Source organism: Ovis aries, chromosome 1 (assembly GCF_016772045.2).
Source record: "Ovis aries strain OAR_USU_Benz2616 breed Rambouillet chromosome 1, ARS-UI_Ramb_v3.0, whole genome shotgun sequence".
NCBI lineage: Eukaryota > Metazoa > Chordata > Mammalia > Artiodactyla > Bovidae > Ovis > Ovis aries.
The window spans coordinates 108,151,576-108,176,611 of NC_056054.1; the positions used below are offsets into that span (position 1 = coordinate 108,151,576).

General features: G+C 41.4%; 2 protein-coding genes across 2 annotated transcripts in view; one reads left to right on the plus strand and one right to left on the minus strand.

Moving 5' to 3' along the window:
- The window catches only part of LOC114117576 (CD5 antigen-like), a 42,109-nt gene that overhangs the window by 13,200 nt on the left and 3,873 nt on the right, over positions 1 to 25,036 (minus strand). The window contains exons 2-5 of the mRNA XM_060415078.1: positions 21,720 to 21,746; positions 12,579 to 12,902; positions 8,669 to 8,992; positions 24 to 50 (exon numbers count right to left, since the gene is read on the minus strand). Coding sequence (XP_060271061.1) covers positions 24 to 50; positions 8,669 to 8,992; positions 12,579 to 12,902; positions 21,720 to 21,746 — 702 coding nt within the window. The remainder of the gene's footprint in view (positions 1 to 23; positions 51 to 8,668; positions 8,993 to 12,578; positions 12,903 to 21,719; positions 21,747 to 25,036) is intronic.
- LOC101109313 (lathosterol oxidase) lies at positions 1,971 to 4,420 on the plus strand. Its single transcript, XM_012183905.5, is given in 2 exon segments — positions 1,971 to 2,741; positions 2,743 to 4,420. Coding segments are annotated over 2 exon segments (960 nt in total). The 5' UTR covers positions 1,971 to 2,081; the 3' UTR covers positions 3,043 to 4,420.

Below are 25,036 nucleotides of genomic sequence, written 5' to 3' on the forward strand. Positions count from 1 at the left end.
CTTAGGACCCAAAAAAATCTTACCTAGAAGTCCAGGTCCAGTGCAAAAGCCTGAGGAAATAAAAAGAGAGAAAGAGAGAAAGAAGTGAATGAGATCAAGTAGTCAATTTTTGTTCAAAAACATCTCTCTAGAAAGTTTTGTTGAACTTTGTGGGACAGAGAGGTAATTACACAGCCTCCAAGGTTAGACCTTGTTGGGACCTCCTCCTTCTCCTCTTAAAATGACCAGCCTTAAAAAACACATGGACACTGACTAAGAGCCAAAAAGACCCACTCTACCATGGCTAACTAGACCTATCATGTTCCCTTTCCATCTGATGTTAGCTCTACCCCAGGCATGGATAGATTTGGTTCTCTATGTTAACCTATTAGATTGATCGGTGATGACCACCTAAACTAGAAGTGTAGTGATGCAGTATCTGAGTCCAACAGGAAAACATGTTGGAGGTTTCTGGGAAGATGTGTTGGGACCAGTGTGAGAGAAGCAAGAGCGACTCCATCTTGAAGCCTGTCATCCATCTTAAAGACTGGATGTGAACTGGGACTGAACCCTGTCCAAGAGTGAGAAAACTGTTGCTAGTGAAAACCAGGTATGCTGGAGACTTCCCTCCCTACAGATGACAAACGGAGCTTGTAGTTGAGCTTAGGCTGCCCCTGTTAGATTAACCATGGAGATATCCCACTTGATGTGTAATCATTGTCCACTCTCCACACACCCTTAACTTAATTGTTTGTTCTCCTAGCACCTATTTGTTGTAAAAACTCAGTCATATACAACAAATAGGTTGCTAACAAGTAACCAGTCACATAGCAGGGGATGGGGAGGGGGGTATAAAACTGGGCCTCTCAGAAACATCAGGGTCCTTGTTGGGAACTGATTCTCCTTGGACCCGCTGGTGTAATAAACTGTAGTCCACTGTCTTGAGTGTCCTCTGAGGTGTGTTTTGTGACTCCAGATTCCACAACAGATGCACGGTTGGGGAGAATAAAGATGTCTTGAAAAGCAAATGAGAGGGTAACAGGCAGGAAGGCTAGGGAACAAACAAATTACAAGTGTCAAATGTTGTTTCTTCTTTTTCTTTTTTTTTTCCTTCTCTCCCCCACACCTGAGTTAGGGCGGCGGCCAAGAGGAGCCACTCCACGTCCAAGGAACAGGGGCTGCGTGGGGGCAGGAGGGCCTAGAGGAGTTACTCCATGTTCAAGGTCATGAAGGGCAGTGGTGAGGAGATAGCCCTCATCCAAGGTAAGGAGCAGTGGTTGTGCTTTGCTGGAGCAGTCGAGAAGAGATACCTCACGTCCAAGGTAAGAGAAACCAAAGTAAGATGGTAGGTGTTGCAAGAGGGCATCAGAGGGCAGACACACTGAAACCATACTCACAGAAAACTAGTCAATCTAACCACACTAGGACCACAGCCTTGTCTAACTCAATGAAACTGAGCCATGCCCTGAGGGGCCACCCAGGATGGGCGGGTCATGGTGGAGAGGTCTGACAGAATGTGGTCCACTGGAGAAGGGAATAGCAAACCACTTCAGTATTCTTTCCTTGAGAACCCAATGAACAGTATGAAAAGGCAAAATGATAGGATACTGAAAGAGGAACTCCCCAGGTCAGTAGGTGCCCAGCACGCTACTGGAGATCAGTGGAGAAATAACTCCAGAAAGAATGAAGGGATGGAGCCAAAGCAAAAACAATACCCAGCTGTGGATGTGACTGGTGATAGAAGCAAGATCCAATGCTGTAAAGAGCAATATTGCATAGAAACCTGGAACGACAGGTCAATGAGTCAAGGCAAATTGGAAATGGTCAAAAAAGAGATGGCAAGAGTGAACATCGACATTCTAGGAATCAGCGAACTAAAATGGACTGAATGAGTGAATTTAACTCAGATGACCATTATATCTACTACTGTGGGCAGGAATCCCTCAGAAGAAATGGAGTAGTCATCATGGTCAACAAGAGTCCGAAATGCAGACTTCGGCTGCTTGGCTGACCGCGGCGGTCCACTAGCTGGAACTGCAGGTGCCCTGGAGGAACCAAGTTGGCGGCTGGGCCCGGGCGGCCAATTCTTTCTAGGGGCTAAGATGGATATTGTACTCAGTATTGCAGATTATTATGTTTTTACACCGTACATATATCCAGCCACATGGCCAGAGGACAACATCTTCCGACAAGCTATCACTCTCCTGATTGTAACAAATCTTGGTGCTTTTATACTGTATTTCTTTGCAACACTGAGTTATTACTTTGTCTATGATCATTTATTAATGAAACACCCACAATTTTTAAAGAATCAAGTCTCTCGAGAGATTGCACATTCTGTCCAGTCAATGCCATGGATGAGCATCCCCACGATTTTACTGTTCCTACTAGAGGTGAGAGGTTACAGCAGACTCTATGACGGCATAGGAGAGTTTCCATATGGCTGGTTTCAGCTCGCTGCTAGTGTCTTGTCCTTTCTCTTCTTCACTGACATGCTGATCTACTGGATTCACAGAGGCCTTCATCATAGACTTGTTTATAAGCGCTTACACAAACCTCATCATGTCTGGAAGATTCCAACTCCATTTGTGAGTCACGCGTTTCACCCTCTGGACGGCTTCCTTCAGAGTCTGCCTTACCACATATACCCTTTTATCTTCCCGTTACACAAGGTAGTTTATTTAAGCTTGTACATCTTGGTCAATATCTGGACAATTTCCATTCATGATGGTGATTTTCATGTTCCCCAGCTCTTAAAACCTTTTTATTAATGGCTCGGCTCATCACACAGACCACCATATGCTCTTTGACTATAATTATGGACAGTACTTCACCTTGTGGGATAGAATTGGAGGCTTATTCAGAAATCCCTCCTCCTTTGAGGGGACTGGACCTCTTAATTATGTGAAGAAAATAGCAGAAGAAAAGCACAATAGCCTTGGAGGAAATGGTTATAAAAATGAAAAATTATTCAACGGAGAGTGCACAAAGACTGAGCAGATTATTTCCCAATTATTAAAAAATTTTAATCAAGGAAAAATAATCTACATATGTTACCACTAGGAGGCATAGCAAGTGAACAGGATCATTTGAAAAATCAGTATTGTGGGTATAGCTGAGGAATGCTCATAATGGTAGATCAAGGGAACATGCCATGTGTACCACTATTTTAACCTCAGGCTCCAAATACTGGATGTTGCTCTAAGGGACAAGTTGTGTCTTTCTAGCCAGCAGATCTGTAATTTGCATAGCCTCAACAGCAGTTTTTTGAAGTAAGAGGATAGATTATTGAGGGGACTGGGCTATGTCCTTTTGCTTTAATTTGTGCATATTCATTAAAGTAAAATTCATTGTGTTTAATGATATCAAGACTAAACGGCACAACAAAGAAGTACTAATATGAAGATGATTCCTCATATCAGGAATGATTAAGTATTTGGTACAGAAAGTTCCCTATGTAAAAACAAGTTCCCTTCTGAGAGCCACGTTCGTAAGTCAAATTTGTCCAACAAAATTAGCTCATCTACCCAACCAACACAATTGGCTATATAGTACTGTTCTGTAATAGATTTATAAGACTTCTCACACAAATAATATGTAAACACAAAAAATAAACATCTTTACTTGTATAGTACAGTACCTTGAAAAGTACAGTAATATAGTATAGCAGATGGCACACGGGCTGTCATCGACTGAACAGGCGAGGAGAGTTACTAACTCAAGGAGGTGGGAGATGGAAGACCTCCAGATCATCAGCAATAGGGGATACCAGCTAAATCACCACTGCTTTTCTGCTTGCTTCAGACATCCTGGGCTTGAAATAAAAATACCATACTCTATAGCACTGTACAGTAAAGTACACGAAAGTGCAGCCACTTGTACAGGGTGCACGCATGTGACAGTGTACACTAGATATGTGAGCTTACCTGATGGGACATGCGAGCACATATCCTCATCTTTGAAGGTTAGAAACGTGAAGTTTTGTATGTAGGGGACTTACTGTGTTGATATGACAACTTGTGCTTTGTTCAAGTAGAAACATAGGTTTGAAAAAAATCATAATGTATTATCAGCTCAGTAACCTGATTAATAGCAGGTGTTACAAGATTATTGTCTTTCCAAACATGAAAAACTTACTCTCTGGTGACATCGTCAACTATTATGTTTTACTGATGAACAGATACATTGGGATTTTAGAAAACATTATTACTACCTTGATTTAATCCAGATCCGGGATTTAAAATTTTGATGGTTATTGTTTTCAATTGTTATTTAATAGGTGTAAAATGACGTGACTCTGAATATATGTAGAAAGGGAAATTTGATGCCCAGGTAATGTATTTAACACTACCGGTGTTTTTAATTAAATTGATGCACTGCACTTTTGATATGTTTCAAACTTACAATCCTGTGATCTCTATAAAAGGAAATAATTGCCAAATGTTTTAGGCCTATCACTGAAGATTAGTTTAGAAATCTTATTTTGACACCCTCCTGTTTCTTTACTTCTTCCCACTCCCTCTGTGGAAAGATTTAACAGATAACTTTCATTAAGAAATGTCATGTGTTGTAATATAAGTATGTTGAGAAAACATGTTTGCAAAGGTATTGTCTAATCTATTTATGTAAACAATAAAAGTTGATTATGACTGTTAAAAAAAAAAGAGTCTGAAATGCAGTACTTGGATGCAATCTCAAAAGCAACAGAATGATCTCTGTTCGTTTCCAAGGCAAATCATTCAATATCACAGCAATCCAACTCTGTGACCCAACCAGTAACGCTGAAGAAGCTGAAGTGTAAGATTCTATGAAGACCTACAAGACCTTTTGGAACTAACACCCAAAAAAGATGTCCTTTCCATTATAGCGGACTGGAATGCAAAAGTAGGAAGTCAAGAAACACCTGGAGTAACAGGCAAATTTGGCCTTGAATGCGGAATGAAGCAAGGCAACGACTAATAGAGTTTTGCCAAGAAAATGCACTGGGCGTAGCAAACACCCTCTCCAACAACACAAGAGAAGACTCAACACGTGGACATCACCAGATGGTCAACACCGAAATCAGACTGATTATATTCCTTGCAGCCAAAGATGGAGAAGCTCTATACAGTCAACAAAAACAAGACCAGGAGCTGACTGTGGCTCAGATCATGAACTCCTTATTACCAAATTCAGACTGAAACTGAAGAAAGTAGGGAAAACCGCTAGACCATTCAGTTATGACCTAAATCAAATCCCTTACGATTATACAGTGGCAGTGAGAAATATATTTAACAGCCTAGATCTGATAGACAGAGTGCCTGATGGACTGTGGACTGAGGTTCGTGACATTGTACAGGAGACAGGGATCAAGACCATCCCCATCGAAAAGAAATGTAAAAAAGCAAAGTGGCTGCCTGGGTAAGCCTTAGAAATAGCTGTGAAAAGAAGAGAGGTGAAAAACAAAGGAGAAAAGGAAAGATATAAGCATCTGAATGCAGAGTTCCACAGAATAGCAAGAAGAGATAAGAAAGCCTTCTTCACCAATCAGTGCAAAGAAATAGAGGAAAACAACAGAATGGGAAAGACTAGAGATCTCTTCAAGAAAATTAGAGATACCAACGGAACATTTCCTGCAAAGATGGGCTCGATAAAGGACAGAAATAGAATGGACCTACCAGAGCAGAAGATATTAAGAAGAGGTGGCAAGAATACTCAGAAGAACTATACATAAACGATTTTCACGACCCAGATAATTACGGTGGTGTGATCACTAATCTAGAGCCAGACATCCTGGAATGTGAAGTCAAGTGGGCCTTAGAAAGCATCACTACAAACAAAGCTAACAGAGATGATGGAATTCCAGTTGAGATTTCAAATCCTGCAAGATGATGCTGTGAAACTGCTGCACTTGATATGCCAGCAAATATGGAAAACTCGGCAGTGGCCACAGGAATGGAAAAGGTCAGGTTTCTTTCCAGTCTCAAAGAAAGGCAATGCCAAAGAAGGCTCAAACTACCTCACAATTGCACTCATCTCACATGCAATGGTACCCCACTCCAGTACTCTTGCCTGGAAAGTCCCATGGACACAGGAGACTGGTGAGCTGCAGTCCATGAGGTCGCTGAGCGTCAGACACGACTGAGCAACTTCCCTTTCACTTTTCACTTTCATGCATTGGAGAAGGAAATGGCAACCCACTCCAGTGTTATTGCCTGGAGAATCCCAGGGACTAGGGAGCCTGGTGGTGCCATCTATGGGGTTGCATAGAATCAGACACAACTGAAGCGACTAACAGCAGCACATGCTAGTAAAGTAATGCTCAAAATTCTCTAAGCCAGGGTTCAGCAATACGTGAACCATGAACTTCCTGATGTTCAAGCTGGTTTTAGAAAAGGCTGAGGAACCAGAGATCAAATTGCCAACATCTGCTGGATCGTAGAAAAAGCAAGAGAGTTCCAGAAAAACATCTATTTCTGCTTTATTGACTATGCCAAAGCCTTTGACTGTGTGGACCACAATGACCTGTAGAAGATTCTGAAAGACATGGGAATACCAGACCACCTGACCTGACTCTTGAGAATCTGTATGCAGGTCAGGAAGCAACAGTTAGAACTGGGCATGGAACAACAGACTGGTTCCAAATAGGAAAAGGAGTACGTCAAGGCTGTTTGTTGTCACCCTGCTTATTTAACTTATATGCAGAGTACATCATGAGAAACACTGGACTAGAAGAAACACAAGCTGGAATCAAGATTGCTGGGAGAAATATCAATAACTTCAGATATGCAGATGACACCACCCTTATGGCAGAAAGTGAAGAGGAACTCAAAAGCCTCTTGATGAAAGTGAAAGTGGAGAGTGAAAAAGTTGGCTTAAAGCTCAACATTCAGAAAACGAAGATCATGGCATCCAGTCCCATCACTTCATGGGAAATAGATGGGGAAACAGTGGAAACAGTGTCAGACTTTATTTTGGGGGGCTCCAAAATCACTGCAGATGGTGATTGCAGCCATGAACTTAAAAGACGCTTACTCCTTGGAAGAAAAGTTATGACCAACCTAGATAGCATATTGAAAAGCAGAGACATTTCTTTGCCGACTAAAGTCGTTCTAGTCAAGGCTATGGTTTCTTCTGTGGTCATGTATGGATGTGAGAGTTGGATTGTGAAGAAGGCTGAGCACCAAAAAATTGATGCTTTTGAACTGTGGTGTTGCAGAAGACTCTTGAGAGTCCCTTGGATTATAATGAGGTCCAACCAGTCCATTCTGAAGGAGATCAGCCCTGGGTGTTCTTTGGAAGGAATGATGCTAAAGTTGAAACTCCAGTACTTTGGCCACCTCATGCAAAGAGTTGACTCATTGGAAAAGACTCTGATGCAGGGAGGGATTGGGGGCAGGAGGAGAAGGGGATGACAGAGGATGAAGTGGCTGGATGGCATCACCAACTCAATGGACGTGAGTCTGAATGAACTCCAGGAGTTGGTGATAGACAGGGAGGCCTGGCGTGCTGTGATTCATGGGGTCGCAAAGAGTCAGACACGACTAAGTGACTGAACTGAACTGAACTAACTGATAAAAAACTGGAATAACAAAGAGAAACATAGACTAGATCCTTAGCCAAATCACAGTCTAATGGAAAAGTAGATAGACATACAAAAAATTATTAATGCATAGACAGCAAATACATGAATGTAATAAGAAACACAACAATTGTATATATACAATTGTTGAATATGTGTGTGTATGTGTGTGTGTGTTTGTGTGTCTGTGTCTGTGTCTGTGTGTATGTACTGGCTTCCCAGGTGGCTCAGTGGGTAGAGAATCCACCTGCAATGCAGGAGACTCAGGAGACCTGGCTGGGTTCAATCCCTAGATGGAAAAGATCCCCTGGAGGAGGGCACGGCAACCCACTCCAGTATTCTTGCCTGGAGTATCCATGGACAGAGGAGCTTGGCAAGCTACTGTCCATACGATCACAAAGAGTCAGACACAACTGAAGCAACTGACCATGTACTCATGCATACATATATATGCCCAGTTGTTGTGTGTTAATTTCCCATGAGGATCTCCTGTCTACCTAACTAGATGATAGACTCCTTGAAACTGACAATGTTACAGTATATTTTGGGAGCTCATTTCTTCCCTATAATTCCAAATGAGCTTTAGATACAAAGGTTTAGTGGTCATTAGATCTGTGCATGTGGATGTGTGTAAAGAAGAGAATCAGGTTCTCGGATAGATTGAAAAAAAAAGAAAGAAAGAAAGGAACTAAGATTGAAACTAAGAGATAATCATTAGGTCAACCAACTGTGGGTGCTAAGTTGCTCCAGTCATGTCCGACTCTGTGTGACCCTATGGACTGCAGCCCACCGACTCCTCTGTCTATTGGATTCTCCAGGCAAGAATACTGGAGTGGGTTGCTGTGCCCTCCTGCAGGGGATCTTCCCCACTCAGGGATTGACCCACGTTTCTTAAGTCTCTGCATTTGCAGTCGGGTTTTTTATCACTAGTGCCACTGTTCCAGGAGGAGTAACAGTTCTAGATGTGGATATTTTTGTCTCCAGGGTCCACAGTTGAGAAAGGGCGAGTGTAGGACAAGGAATCAGTTAACCATTAGTTCATGGTGGAGAATAAAGATAAAGAGGACAAAGAGTGGTCATGCGGGCTATGGGCAGTTGGATATAGTCATTGAGTCCTGCCATACTCACTCTCACATATTGCCCCTGCATCCTCACTGTGGGAGCAATCATAAACGTCTTCCAGCTGGTCACATTTAATCAACTCATCTTCCGTCCCATTGCAGTTGACTTCTTGGATGAAGATCTTTTGTTTTTCATCTGCCAGGGGCTTATATAAATTACCACTGGGTGTCCCCTTGGCTGCTCCACAGCCCAGCTCCCGGCACAGCACTTCCGCGTCTTTCATGTTCCAGCCGTCGTCACACACAGTGCCCCACTCGCCATTCCGTTCCACTTCCACCCGCCCTTCACAGCGATGGGGACCTCTCACCAGTCGCACTTTGGGTGAAGACTCTGCAAAGAAATGAGATATTGGCTGCAGATTAGGAGTGGCCTAGAGGGTACTCAGGCATGTATGCAGTCTTCTTGGAATTCTTCTACCACTTTCAGGATGTGGAGAACTGAAGGGTGAGAAAGTGGGGGTCAAAAGGGAAGACAAAGAAGAGGAGCTCCAGGACTTCATCTCTGAGTTCTGGTTCTGCTACACTCCTTTATTATTATTATTATTATTATTATTATTATTAAAACTGTATTTCTACTTGGCCCTTGGTGAAACTTGGAAAAACAGGCTTAATATCCCTACCTTTGGATTTGGTACAAATAAGTGCTTCATATGATTACTTCAAAAGTATATTTTCTAACAGAAATTAAGATGCACAATGCTATAATGATCATATCAATAAATACATTGCATAAAATTTTAGTTTTTGTAATTACCTTCCAACCAAACAAAGTATAGCATATATACATGCATTTTTGTGTGAAATTGAACACAATCTGTATTTCAGTTAATAATGCTGCTAAAGTGATCAATGGTATTAAGTGGCTACTAGTTATATGATCAAAATAGTAAAAGATGTTTATTTATTAGTTTCATAATCAATAGCCAGACAAAAATAAAAGATAACTGCAATTGCAAGCCGTAATGGAAACATGATTAACCTAGCAATATAAAATAATTACATACACTTTGGGGAGTTAAGTAGAGTGCTGTGGAAAGTGTAAGTGCATACATGCACATGTTCTCATCCACCCAATCAGTCTAAGTCTTATGGTTGGTGTATTTAATTCATTTACATTTAAGTTAATTTTCAATATGTATGATCCTATTACCATTTTCTTCATTGTTTTAGGTTTATGTTGTGTATGTTTTTTCCTTCTCTTGTGTTTCCTGCCTAGAGAAGTTTCTTTAGCATTTGTGTAAAGCTGGTTTGGTGGTGCTGAGCTCTCTTAAACTTTTGCTTGTTTGGAAAGCTTTTGACTTCTCCATCAAATCTGAATGAGAGTCTTGCTGGGTAACGTATTCTTGGTTGCAGGTTTTTCTTTCTTCACTTAAAATATATCACGCCATTCTCTTCTGGCTTGTAGAGTTTCTGTTGAGAAATCAGCTTACAGCCTCATGGGAGTTCCCTTATATGTTATTTGTCATTTTTCCCTTGTTGCTTTTAATATTTTATCTTTGTCTTTAACTTTTGTCAGTTTGATTACTATGTGTGTGTCTCATTGTGTTCCTCCTGGAATTTATCCTGCCTGGGACTCTGCACTTCCTGGACTTGTTTAAATATTTCTTTTCCATCTTAGGGAAATTTTCATCCATTATTCAAATATTTTCTTGGGTCCTTTCTCTCTCTCTTCTCCTTCTGGGACCCCTATAATGCAAACGCTGGTGTGTTTAATGTTGTCCCAGAGGCCTCTTAGTCTGGTCTTCATTGTTTTCATTCTTTTTTCTATATTCTCTCCTGTGGCTGTGATTTTCACCATGCAGCCCTCCGGGTCCCTTACTGTTCTTCTGCCTCAGTTATTCTGCTACTGATTCCTTCTAGTGTGTGGTTCATCTCTGTTGGTTTTTTAGTTCTTATAGGTCTTTGGTAAACATCTCTTCCTTCTTCTCCATTCTATGTCTGAGATCCTATGATCTTTACTATCATTATCTTAACTGTCATTTACTGGAAGGTTACCTATCTCTGCTTCACATAGTTGTTTTTCTGGGGCTTTATCTTCTCCCTTAATCTGGGACATAACCCTGTCATTTTTCATCCTGATTAACTCTCTGTAATGTGGTTTTCATTCTAGCCACTGTGGGATTGTGGGTTTTTGACCAGAGATTGAACCCATTTCCCCTGCACTGAAAGCATGGAGATGTCTAGATATAATTCGGGCTAAACAACCTGACTCCCTCTCTCAATATCAATGATCCACTCCAACCATCCTTGCTACTTCCCATGACATTTTCTCATGTCCAAGAACCTAGCTCAGAAGAAATACAGAGAGTACTGAGTAAGGGAAGAGTCAGAGCCTCAAAGTCTCAGAGCCCTAAAACTGGGTCTAGAAGATTCTATGTGTTGGGAGTGGGAGATGGGCTTCACAGAGTCTCCAGGTAAGTTCTAAGGAAACCAAGACCTAGACATGGAGTATAGAGGACTGCATAGGGAGACAAGGGACAAGTCTATCAGGAAACTTCTGAACACTACATTCTAAGCACTGTCTTATGAACACAGAGAACAGTGATGATCAAGATAGTTAGCATTGCTGTCCTCAAGAAGATTCTATTTAATAGACTTGAAGCAATCCTATCAAGTCCCCTCAGCCCAGGAGAGATATAGTGATAAAGAATATCTAAGTTTGCCACGACTCCATGGAGAGGTCTGTTGTACCTGGATGGACAATATTTGCACTCTTTGCTTGTGGTCTATCACTATGAACAGTATATGACAACATGGGCTACATGGAATGACTCAGATACCTATATGAATTAAGTACAATTTCTCAGGACCCAAATTTCTACTCCATATATATATATAATTGTTGTTGTATTCCTTTATTCCTTTCATATATTTGCTTTCTATGCATTAATAATTTTCTATGTGTTTATCTCCTTTTCCATTAGACTGTGATTTGCCTAAGGGACTAGTATACATATATACATACATAATATATATATGCTAATATAATCTATATATAATTGTTGTATATGAATATGTGTACATATATATAGGCTTCCCAGGTGGCTCAGTGGGTACAGAATCCACCTGGGTTCAATCTCTGGGTGGAAAAGATCCCCTGTAGGAGGGCACGGCAACCTATTCCAGTATTCTTGCATGGAGTATCCCTTGGACAGAGGAGACTGGCAGACTACAGTCCATAAGGTCACAAAGAGTCAGACACAACTGAAGCAACTGAGCATGCACTCATGCATACATATATACACACAGTTGTTGTGTGTTGGTTTCCTGTGAGCATCTCCAGTTTACCTAACTAGATGATAGACTCCTTGAGAGCTGATAAAATTACATTGCATTTTGGGAGCTCATTTCTTCCCCATAACTCCATCTGAGCTTTAGATACAAATGTTTAGCAGTTATTAGACCTGTGCATGTTTGTGTGCATGAAGAGAGAATCAGGTTCTTGAATAGATTGAAACAAAGAAAAACTAAGATTGAATATAAGAGAAAATCATTAATTCAACCAAGTGTGTGTGCTAAGTTGCTTCTATCATGTCCGACTCCATGTGACCCTATGGACTCTAGCCCGCCAGACTCCTCTGTCCATTGGATTCTTCAGACAGGAATACTGGAGTAGGTTGCTGTGCCCTCCTGCAGGGGATCTTCCCAACCAAGAAATTGAACCCACGTCTCTTAAGTCTCTGCATTGGTAGGCGGGTTCTTTATCACTAGTGCCACTGTTCAACCAAGGAGGAGTAACAGTTCTAGATGAGGATATATTTGTCTCCAGGGTCCACAGTTGAGAAAGGGTGAGAAGTGAAGGACAAGGAATCAGTTAACCATTAATTCATGGTGGAGAATAAAGATAAAGAGGACAAAGAGTGGTCATGAGGGATATGGGCAGTTGGCTTATAGTCTTTAAGTCCTGCCATACTCACTCTCACATATTGCCCCTGCATCCTCGCTGTGGGAGCAATCATAAACGTCTTCCAGCCAGTCACATTTAATCAATTTATCTTCCGTCCCCCTGCAGTTGACTTCTTGGATGAAGATCTTTTGTTTTTCATCTGCCAGGGGCTTATATAAATTACCACTGGGTGTCCCCTTGGCTGCTCCACAGCCCAGCTCCCGGCACAGCACTTCCGCGTCTTTTATGTTCCAGCCGTCGTCACACACAGTGCCCCACTCGCCATTCCGTTCCACTTCCACCCGCCCTTCACAGCGATGGGGACCTCTCACCAGTCGCACTTTGGGTGAAGACTCTGCAAAGAAATGAGATATTGGCTGCAGATTAGGAGTGGCCTAGAGAGTACTCAGGCATGTATGCAGTCTTCTTGGAATTCTTCTACCACTTTCAGCATGTGGAGAACTGAAGGGTGAGAAAGTGGGGGTCAAAAGGGTAGACAAGGAAGAGGAGCTCCAGGACTCCATCTCTGAGCTCTGGTTCTGCTACACTCTTTTATTATTATTATAATTTAAGCTGTATTTCTACGTGGCCCTTGGTGAAACTTGGAAAATCAGGCTTAATATCCCTACCTTTGGATTTGGTACAAATAAGTGCTTCATATGATTATTTCAAAAGTATATTTCCTACAGGAATTAAGATGCACAATGCTATAATGATCATATCAATAATACGTTGCATAAAATTTTAGTTTGTCTTGTAATTACCTTCCAGCCAAACAAAGTATAGCATATATACATGCATTTTTGTGTGAAATTTGAACAAAATCTGTATTTCAGTTAATAATGCTGCTAAGTCGCTTCAGTCATGTCTGACTCTGTGCGACCTCATGGACTGCAGCCTACCAGGCACTTTCGTCCATGGGATTTTCCAGGCAAGAGTACTAGAGTGGGTTGCCATTGTACTGTATCACAAGTTAGCTTGCTGTTTGTTTGGTTTTTCTTAACAACATAGTATTCCTTTATATTCTCAGAATTGGATTGGAACTTTCAAGCCTCATTCAGTTTTTTAAAAATCTAAGATAATAAACTTTCTAAATTACCAGCAGTAACCCTAGATTCCAAAATATGTGGAACTAATTGAAGGTTTTGAGTGAATATAAATTAGAAATTTAGCATTCTATTCATACTAGGTCAAACAAGTGAAATCAAAATGTCATTAAGTGTTTTAGCTAAGCAAAAAATCGTATGTTTTCTAAAATACATGTATTATACAAACTATATATATATATATATGTATACCAAAGCTTTTCTACTATGCTCAATAAAGGCTTGAGAGATGAAGGGTTAATAGGGTAGCAGAGATGTGCCTGCAAACGGGTCTCTCTGCTCAGGCTGAGCGTCCTTGCATACGAGGCGTTCTGCCAAAGAGTCTGGATACAGCCTTGAGTTTAATGGTCCCTTGCAAACGAGGGAGCATTCCCTTCTTGAGATAAGAGGGAGATGAGGGCTTTGTGCAGACTCTGCAGTAGACAGAGATTTCACTCCCCTTTGCTGTACGATAACATGTATGCACCTGCACTGTACTGAAAAGGCTTATTCTTACAGTCTGGAATTCTGCCTAAGGAGGGCTTTATAATAATAAACGGCAATTAGTTTGCCCAGTTCTGTTCCTCTGGCCAGAGTGGTGTCCTGTCTGTCTCTTGTGTGTCTTGTATGTTCTGTGTCATTTCACTCGTAGTAACCAACAAGAGAGAACATCAGAAAAAAAAAAAAAAAAAGACTGAGAAGCTGGAAAACATACACTAAATGAAACTGAAGCATTTGAATTTTTCAAAATCTTCCTAGATAATTCTAATATGCATCTGGATTTTGAAAAGTGACTACAGCTTTTTCTATTAAATGGTAGTTTTAGTGATACAGAATTCTTTTATTTTTCTGTTGACCGGAAAAATGGTCAATGGTATTAAGTGGATACTAGTTATATGATCACAATAGTAAAAGATGTTTATTAATTTCACAATCAATAGACAGACAAAAAATAAAAGATAACTGCAATTGCAAGCCATAATGGAAACATGATTAACCTAGCAATATACAATAATTACATACACTTTGGGGAGTTAAGTAGAGTGCTGTGGTAAGTGTAAGTGCATACATACACATGTTCTCATCCACCCAATCAGTCTAAGTCTTGTAGTTGGTGTATTTAATTCATTTACATTTGTTAATTTTCAATATGTATGATCCTATTACCATTTTCTTCATTGTTTTAGGTTTACGTTGTGTATGTCTTTTCCTTCTCTTGTGTTTCCTGCCTAGAGAAGTTTCTTTAGCATTTGTGTAAAGCTGGTTTGGTGGTGCTGAGCTCTCTTAACTTTTGCTTGTTTGGAAAGCTTTAGATTTCTCCATCAAATCTGAATGAGAGTCTTGCTGGGTAATGTATTCTTGGTTGCAGGTTTTTCTTTCTTCACTTTAAATATATCACGCCATTCTCTTCTGGCTTGTAGAGTTTCTGTTGAGAAATCAGCTTACAACCTCATGGGAGTTCCCTTATATGTTATTTGTCATTTTTCCCTTGTTGCTTCTAATATTTTATCTTTGTCTTTAACTTTTGTCAGTTTGATTACTATGTGTGTGTCTCATTGTGTTCTTCCTTGAATTTATCCTGCCTGGGACTCTGCACTTCCTGGACTTGTTTAAATATTTCTTTTCCATCTTAGGGAAATTTTCATCCATTATTCAAATATTTTCTTGGGTCCTTTCTCTCTCTCTTCTCCTTCTGGGACCCCTTATAATGCAAACGCAGGTGTGTTTAATGTTGTCCCAGAGGCCTCTTAGTCTGGTCTTCATTGTTTTCATTCTTTTTTCTATATTCTGTTCTGTGGCAGTGATTTTCACCATGCAGTGCTCCGGGTCCCTTATCTGTTCTTCTGCCTCAGTTATTCTGCTACTGATTCCTTCTAGTGTGTGGTTCATCTCTGTTGGTTTTTTAGTTCTTACAGGCCTTTGGTAAACATCTCTTCCATCTTCTCCATTCTATGTCTGAGATCCTATGATCTTTACTATCATTATCTTAACTATCATTATTCTGAATTACGTTACTGGAAGGTTACCTATCTGTACTTCACATAGTTATTTTTCTGGGGCTTTATCTTCTCCCTTAATCTGGAACATAACCCTGTCATTTTTCATCCTGATTAACTTTCTGTAATGTGGTTTTCATTCTAGCCACTGTGAGATTGTGGGGTTTTGACCAGAGATTGAACCTATTTCCCCTGCACTGAAAGCATGGAGATGTCTAGATATAATTTGGGCTAAACAACCTGACTCTCTCTCTCAGTATCAATGATCCACTCCCAACCATTCTTGATACTTCCAATAACATTTTCCCATGTCCAAGAACCTAGCTCAGAAGAAATACAGAGAGTGCTGGGTAAGAGAAAGTCAGAGCCTCAAAGTCTCAGAGCCCTAAAACTGGGTCTAGAAGATTCTATGTGTTGGGAGTGGGAGATGGGCTTCACAGAGTCTCCAGGTAAGTTCTGAGGAAACCAAGACTTAGACCATGGAAAAGAAATGCAAAAAAAGCAAAATGGCTGTCTGGAGAGGCCTTACAAATAGCTGTGAAAAGAAAAGAGGTGAAAAACAAAGGAGAAAAGGAAAAATATAAGCATCTGAATGCAGAGTTCCAAAGAATAGCAAGAAGAGATAAGAAAGCCTTCTTCAGTGATCAATGCAAACAAATAGAGGAAAACAGCAGAATGGGAAAGACTAGAGATCTCTTCAAGAAAATTAGAGATACCAAGGGAATATTTCATGCAAAGATGGGCTCGATAAAGGACAGAAATGGTCTGGACCTAACAGAAGCAGAAGATATTAAGAAGAGGTGGCAAGAATACACAGAAAACTGTACAAAAATGATCTTCATGACCAAGATAATCACGATGCTATGGTCACTCATCTAGAGTCAGACATCCTGGAATGTGAAGTCAAGTGGGCCTTGGAAAGCATCACTATGAACAAAGCTAGTGGAGGTGATGGGATTCCAGTTGAGCTATTTCAAATCCTGAAAGATGATGCTGTCAAAGTGCTGCACTCACCATGTCACCAAATTTGGAAAACTCAGCCGTCGCCACAGTACTGGAAAAGGTCAGTTTTCATTCCAATCCCAAAGAAAGGCAATGCCAAAGAATGCTCAAACTACTGCACAATTGCACTCATCTCACATGCTAGTAAAGTAATAATGCTCAAAATTCTCCAAGCCAAGCTTCAGCAATACGTGAATTGTGAACTTCGAGATGTTCAAGTTGGTTTTAGAAAAGGCAGAGGAACCAGAGATCAAATTGCCAACATCTGCTGGATCATGGAAGAAGCAAGAGAGTTCCAGAAAAAACATCTATTTCTGCTTTATTGACTATACCAAATCCTTTTACTGTGTGGATCACAATAAACTGTGGAAAATTCTGAGAGAGACGGAATACCTGCCAGGGCCAGCGTGAGGAACTCCACCCATGGCAAAGGTCATGAGGAAGGAGGCTTGGCATACGCAAAGGCATGATCAAGCCTCAGGAAACTCCCTATTCCTGAGCATCTAACCCCAAAACCAGAGTCTGCTTTATGCTCTCCTCCATAACCGTTTTTCTTGGAGAAGGAGTAAACGTGCAGCTCCAAGGCAATAAAAATTATTGGGCGTGACAAGAGTGTTTCAGATTACGGACTCCTCTGAAGGTTATCTAGCCTGCCTGTATAGGTTCATCTGGCCACATGTGATTGTTTACAGCCTCCCAATCTGAGAGGCACGAGATGTTTTAGATTTACTAAAGGCAAATTCTTTGGGGGAGTTAGAAATTATTAGTATAGTGGGTTGGTTAGGAATTATATTGGTGAAGGGTTTTTCATTTGTTGTGTCAATAATTGCTGCTAATTCCCTGCTCTGGGTGGGACAAGGGTGTCTCAGGTCAAACCTCTCTGCTGACAGACTGGCTTGTGTGACAGGATTAGCCATACTCCTGCCACTACACACATGATTGTTTACTACCTCTCAACCATAAACAGCACAGAGAGTTTTGGAGTATTTTGAGAGTCTTAATTAGCATAGGGCTTTTTCTTCTTGTTGAGTCAATGATTGCCGCCAGGCCTCCATATCCCTAGGCACCTGGGAATATATTAATCAATGTATTTGGAATATAGTAAAGGAAATATAGTAGTTTTTGATGTTAGCAATACTAAACTTTTTGAGTTAATGGATTTTCTCTTTTGTAATAGATCACTGTACTTTGTTATAAATCACTGTGTCCTTGCTATGTAAAAATGTAACTTTATCACTATCTTAAGACTAAATAGATCTTAAGGGGAGCATTGGTGAAAGGATTTTCATTTGTTGGGCTGATGTTTGCTGCTAAATCTCCATGTTCCCTACCCTTATAATGAATATAACTAGCATATAGGAAGAAGTAAGTATTAACCTTTAAGCATATAGGAAAAATAAGCATTAACCTTTAAGATTAATCATGTTAACCTTGGGTTAAATAAATTCCTTTCTTGATTGTAACTCACTACACCCTCACCCTATAGGAATGTAACTTTATTTGGAAGGTGGTGCCTGGTTTAAGAAAAAACACCTTTGGAAGAAATAAGTGTTCCAGTTATCAGAAAGAAAGAATCATAAAATCCCTAAGACCTTTTTATGCGAAGCACCTGATTTTGATAAAGGTAGGGAATGCTGACCCCCGTGTATATATAAGCAAACCCCAAAATAAAGAAATCGATTCAGTTTCCAGAAAGACTAATTCCCCCATGTCGCTTCTTTCTTGTCCCCGTTTTTCTGGCTGAATTCCCATCTGGAGCATGGATGCTATTCCACGTAATCCAAGCTATTCAGCCTCTTTTTCTCCACTAATCTTCCTACTACACTATCCATTTCTTTCTTGCTCCCGTTTCTCTGGCTGAATTCCCATCCGGATTCAGCCTCCTTTTCTCCACTACACTATCTCCTACTACACTATCCGTTTCTAATCTCTCTATATATCTGTAATTAAATATGTATTTTTCCAAAGACGTTGACGCCGTCCCCCCTCCTTCGAATCACCCTGGATCCACCGGGGCTGGACCCCGGCAAACACCTGACCACCTGACCTGCCTCTTGAGAAATCTGTATGCAGGCCAGTTAGCACCAGTTAGAACTGGACATGGAACAACAGACTGGTTCCAAATAGGAAAAGGAGTACATCAAGACTGTATACTGTCACCCTGCTTATTTAACTTATATACAAAGTACATCATGAGAAACGCTGGACTGGAAGAGACGCAAGCTGGAATCAAGATTGCCGGGAGAAATACCAATAACCTCAGATATGCAGATGACACCATCCTTATGGCAGAAAGTGAAGAGGAACTCAAAAGCCTCTTGATGAAAGTGAAAGTGGAGAGTGAAAAAGTTGGCTTAAAGCTCAACATTCAGAAAACGAAGATCATGGCATCTGGTCTCATCACTTTATGGGAAATAGATGGGAAACAGTGGAAACAGTGTCAGACTTTATTTGAGGGGGGCTCCAAAATCACTGCAGATGGTGATTGTAGCCATGAACTTAAAAGACGCTTACTCCTTGGAAGATAAGTTATGACCAACCTAGATAGTATATTCAAGAGCAGAGACATTACTTTGCCGACTAAGGTCTGTCTAGTCAAGGCTATGGTTTTTCCTGTGGTCATATATGGATGTGAGAGTTGGACTGTGAAGAAGACTGAGCACCAAAGAATTGATGCTTTTGAACTGTGGTGCTGGAGAAGACTCTTGAGAGTCCCTTGGACTGTAAGGAGATCCGACTAGTCCATTCTGAAGGAGACCAGCCCTGAGTGTTCTTTGGAAGGAATGATGCTAAAGCTGAAACTCCAGTACTTTGGCCACCTCATGAGAAGAGTTGACTCCTTGGAAAAGACTCTGATGCTGGGAGGGATTGGGGGCAGGAGGAGAAGGGGATGACAGAGGATGAGGTGGTTGGATGGCATCACTGACTCAATGGCCGTGAGTCTGAGTGAACTCCGGGAGTTGGTGATGGACAGGGAGGCCTGGCGTGCTGTGATTAATGGGGTCACAAAGAGTCGGACACGACTGAGTGACTGAACTGAACTGAACTGATGAAGACTGTGTAGGGAGATAATGGAAGAGCTTATCAGGAAACAAATTTCGGAGACTACATTCCAAGTACTGTTTTATGAACACACAGAGCAGTGATGTTCAAAATAGCTAGCACTGCTGTCCTCAAGAAGATTCTATTTAATAGGCTTGAAGCAATCCCATCAAGTCCTTTCAGCCCCAGAGAGAATAGTGATAAAGAAGATCTAAGTTTGCCAAGCCTCCAGGGAGAGCTGTGTTGTACCTGGAGGGACAACTACTGTATATGTGGCCAGTGGTCTTTCAGACTATGAACAGTATAGGACAACATGGGCTGCATGGAACGACTCAGACACCTCTGTGAATGAAATACAATTTTTCAGGACCCAAATATCTACTGCCTACATTGTCTCAACTCTGCACAAACTCCCTATAACTTGGCATTAATTTACAGAATAAGTAGTTGGGTGAAAGATGTCTGACCTGGTTGATTTTAAACTGCATTGAGAAGTTTATATTTGGTTTATTCATTTGTTCTTGTTTCTCTCCTCATCTTCTATACTTTCTTCAGGGAAATGACATGAGGATGGGAGGTTAGAGAAAAAAATTAAAATTGAAGTATAAAAAAACTAAGAAAAGTTCCCATTGTTGCACTCTGAAGTTTAAGGCATGTATATACAATTCAAGATAAGCCATCAAGAAATAACTTCTGGATCATTGTAACTAAGATTAGAGTTTGGATAAGCATTATTGTTTGCCCTAGCAAATATTCAGTATCAGTATCATGCACAGGCTATTTTATTTTATTTTGAGTTATAAAATTTTCAGTTTACTTTTTATTTGGCCATGCCACATGCCATGTGGGATCTTACTTCCTCAACCAGGGATCAAATCCACCACCCTGCATTGGAAGCATGGCATCTTAACTGCTGGACCACCAGGGAAGCCCTCAAATTCTGGTTTTAAATAAGTTTTCCTTTTCCATGAAATAGAGGACTAGATCACATTGTAGGAGAGAAGAAATATGTTTAAGAGAGAGAAAGAGAATAAGTATCAAAGAAATGCAGCTAAAGGGAAGGGAAAGGTTGAGAAGATTTAAAAGCTAGAGAGAAGAACAAAGAAGCTCATCAGGGCAGTTGTGTCCTAGACAGTATTTTAGCCTACTTTATTAGTGAGGGCTTGAGAGACAAGGACCCGGGGTGGGTCCTCCCTCCCTGGGTATAAAGAGAGCAGCTGTCTCGTGGCACTTGCAGCAAGGCATAACCCTGGAGGCCAGAGAAGAAAAACCAGGTCATCTGGAGTATTGGACTGGGACCCAGAAACAGCATTTCTTTAAGGAAGCAAATTGACCCAGCAGGGTATAAGGTCCTCCACATTCATAGCAGAGTTTGCAGCTGTGCCTCTCTCATAAAGCCTCTACTATCAAGAGAAAGAATAGGCTGAAGAGACAATGTCAAAGAAACTCATAATCCTCAACCAGTCCCCTTGATTTTTGGACCATCAGAGGCTTCCTCTTCCACAGATTAATTCTCTTTGTGCCTCCCCGTTCTCTCCTCAGTTGAACCGTTTGTGCTCTGCTGAAAGACCCCTTGAAGAGCTGGCCAGCGGCCACTGAAATCCAGCCTGCACTCTGCTGATGAAGCCATGAGGTGCACGGAGGCTGGTGCATTTCTAGTTCAATGATAACATTAAAGTTGGCAGAGGGACCAGGAAGTAGTAGAATATAGAAGGGCAGAAGAAAGTTTATTTCCCAGGAGGTGAGGTGTCTTCTGAGCCTGAAAGAAAGCCATCTGCTTTGTTAGATGATGGAGCTATAGCTGGGTTAGTGTCTTGGGTCACACAGGCCAAATGGAGAGGAATCCCTTTGCAGTATAAACCACTCAAACTTTCTCTAAGTTTGGAAGTGGAAATCTACCCATATAAGACTGGTGGGTTGTGAAACCAGAAAGAAAATCTACTGGGGCTCCTTTGAACCACAACCTCTCTCCCTGGCCCTGGGAAATCAAAATTTCCACTCTCTAGAGCTGAAATTCCACCCTCTTAGGACCCCCAAAAATCTTACCTAAAATTCCAGGTCCGGTGCAAAAGGCTGAGCAAATAAAAAAGAGAGAAAGAGAGAGAAAAGTGAATGAGATCAAGTAGTCTATTGCCAAGACTTTGTTCAAAAATCAACTCTCTAGAAAGTTTTGTTGAACTTTGTGGGACAGAGAGGTAATTACACAGCCTCCAAGGTTAGACCTTGTTGAGACCTTCTCCTTCTCCTCCTTCTCCTCCTTCTCCTCCTAGAATGACCAGCCTAAAATAACACATGGATGCTGACTAAGAGCCAAAAAGACCCACTCTACCATTGCTAACTAAACCTATCATGTTCCCTTTCCATCTGATGCTGGCTCCCCCCCCCCCCCACCCCGCATGGATATATTTGATTTTCTATTTTAATCTATTAGATTGATCGGTGATGACCACCTAAACTAGAAGTGTGGTGATCTGAGTCCAACAGGAAAACATGTTGGAGGTTTCTGGGAAGATGTATTGGGGCCAGTGTGAGAGAAGCAAGAGAGACTCTCATCTTGAAGCCTGTCATCCATCTTAAAGACTGGATGTGAACTGGGACTGAACCTGTCCAATAGTGAGAAAACTGTTGCTAGTGAAAACCAGGTCTGCTGGAGACTTTCCTCCCTACAGATGACAAATGGAGATTGTAGTTGAGGTCAGGCTTCCCCTGTTAGATTAACCATGGAGATACCCCCCTTGATGTATAATCATTGCCCCCACCACCACCGCCACCACCCTTAACCATAGTTTGTTCTCCTAGCACCTATTTGTTGTAAAACTCAGTCATACAACAAACAGGTTGCTATCATATAACCAGTCACATAGTGGGGGGTTGGAGAGGTGGCTACAAAACTGGGTGTCTCAGAAACATCAGGGTCCTTGTTGGGAACTGATTCCCCTTGGACCTGCTGGCATAATAAACTGTACTCCATTATCTTGAGTGTTCTCTGAGGTGTGTTTTGTGACTCCAGATTCCACAACAGATGCACGGTTGGGGAGGATAAAGATGTCTTCAAAAGCATATGAGAGGGTAACAGGAAGGAAGGCTAGGGGCCCCCAAGTGGAAGAAACAAACTGCAAGTGTCAAATGTGGTTTGTTTGTTTGTTTGTTTTTTCCTTCTCTACCCCACTCCTGTGGTCAGGGGTGGCAGCCGAGAGGAGCAACCCCACACCCAAGGAGCAGTGGCTGCACAGGCGCAGGAGGCCCTAGAGGAGCTACTCCATGTTCAAGGTCAGGAAGGGGCGGTGAGGAGATATCCCTCATCCAAGGTAAGGAGCAGCAGCTGCACTTTGCTGGAGCAGCCGTGAAGAGATACCCCACACTCAAGGTAAGAGAAACCCAATTAGACGGTAGGTGTTGCAAGAGGGCATCAGAGGGCAGACACACTGAAACCATACTCACAGAAAACTAATCAATCTAATCACACTAGGACCACAGCCTGTCGAACTCAATGAAACTAAGCCATGCCCTATGGGGTCACCCAAGACTGGCGGTCATGGTGGAGAGGTCTGACAGAATGTGGTCCTCTGGAGAAGGGAATGGCAAACCACTTCAGTATTCTTGCCTTGAGAACCCCATGAACAGTATGAAAAGGCAAAATGATAGGATACTGAAAGAGGGGCTCCCCAGGTCAGTAGGTGCCAAATATGCTACTGGAGATCAGTGGAGAAATCACTCCAGAAAGAATGAAGAGATGGAGCCAAAGCAAAAACAATACCCAACTGTGGAGGTGACTGGTAATAGAAGCAAGGCATAGAAACCTGGAATGTTAGGTCCATAAATCAAGGCAAATTGGAGTGGTCAAACAGGAGATGGCAAGAGTGAACGTTGACATTCTAGGAATCAGTGAACTAAAATGGACTGGAATGGGTGAATTTAATTCAGATGACTATTATATCTACTACTGCGGGCAGGAATCCCTTAGAAGAAATGGAGTAGCCATCATGGTCAACAAAAGAGTCCAAAATGCAGTACTTGCATGCAATCTCAAAAATGACAGAATGATCTCTGTTTGTTTCCAAGGCAAACCACTCAATATCACAGTAATCCAAGCCTATGCCCCAACCAGTAAGGCAGAAGAAGCTGAAGTTGAATGGTTCTATGAAGACCTACAAGACGTTTTAGAACTAACACCCAAAAAACTGTCCTTTTCATTATAAGGGACTGGAATGCAAAAGTAGGAAGTCAAGAAACACCTGGGGTAACAGGAAAATTTGGCCTGGGAATACAGAAAGAAGCAGGGGAAAGGCTAATAGAGTTTTCCCAAGAGAACACACTGGTCATAGCAAACACACTCTTCCAACAACACAAGAGAAGACTCTACATATAGACATCACCAGATGGTCAACACTGAAATCAGACTGATTATATTCTTTGCAGCAAAAGATGGAGAAGCTCTATACAGTCAGCAAAAACAAGACGGGAAGCTCACTGTAGCTCAGATCATGAGCTCCTTATTGCCATATTCAGACTTAAATTGAAGAAAGTAGGGAAAACCGCTAGACCATTCAGGTATGACCTATATCAAATCCCTTATGATTATACAGTGGAAGTGAGAAATAGACTTGAGGGCCTAGATCTGATAGATAGAGTGCCTGATGAACTATGGATGGAGATTCGTGACATTGTACAGGAGACAGGGATCAAGACCATCCTCATGGAAAAGAAATGCAAAAAAGCAAAATGGCTGTCTGGGGAGGCCTTACAAATAGCTGTGAAAAGAAGAGAAGCAAAAAGCTAAGGAGAAAAGGAAAGATATAAGCATCTGAATGCAGAGTTCCAAAAGAATAGCAAGGAGAGATAAAAAAGCCTCCTTCAGGGATCAGTGCAAAGAAATAGAGGAAAACAACAGAATGGAAAAGACTAGAGATCTCTTCAAGAAAATTAGAGATACCAAGGGAACATTTCATGCAAAGATGGGCTCGATAAAGGACAGAAATGGTCTGGACCTAACAGAAGCAGAAGATATTAAGAAGAGGTGGCAAGAATACACAGAAGAACTGTACAAAAAAGATCTTCATGACCCGGATAATCACGATGGTATGATCGCTCACCTAGAGCCAGACATCCTGGAATGTGAAGTCAAGTGGGCCTTGGAAAGCATCACTATGAACAAAGTTAGTGAAGGTGATGGAATTTCAGTTGAGCTATTTCAAATCTTGAAGGATGATGCTGTCAAAGTGCTGCACTCAGTATGCCAGCAAATTTGGAAAATTCAGCAGTGGCCACAGGACTGGAAAAGGTCAGTTTTCATTCCAATCCCAAAGAAAGGCAATGCCAAAGAATGCTCAAACTACGGCACAACTGCACTCATCTCACATGCT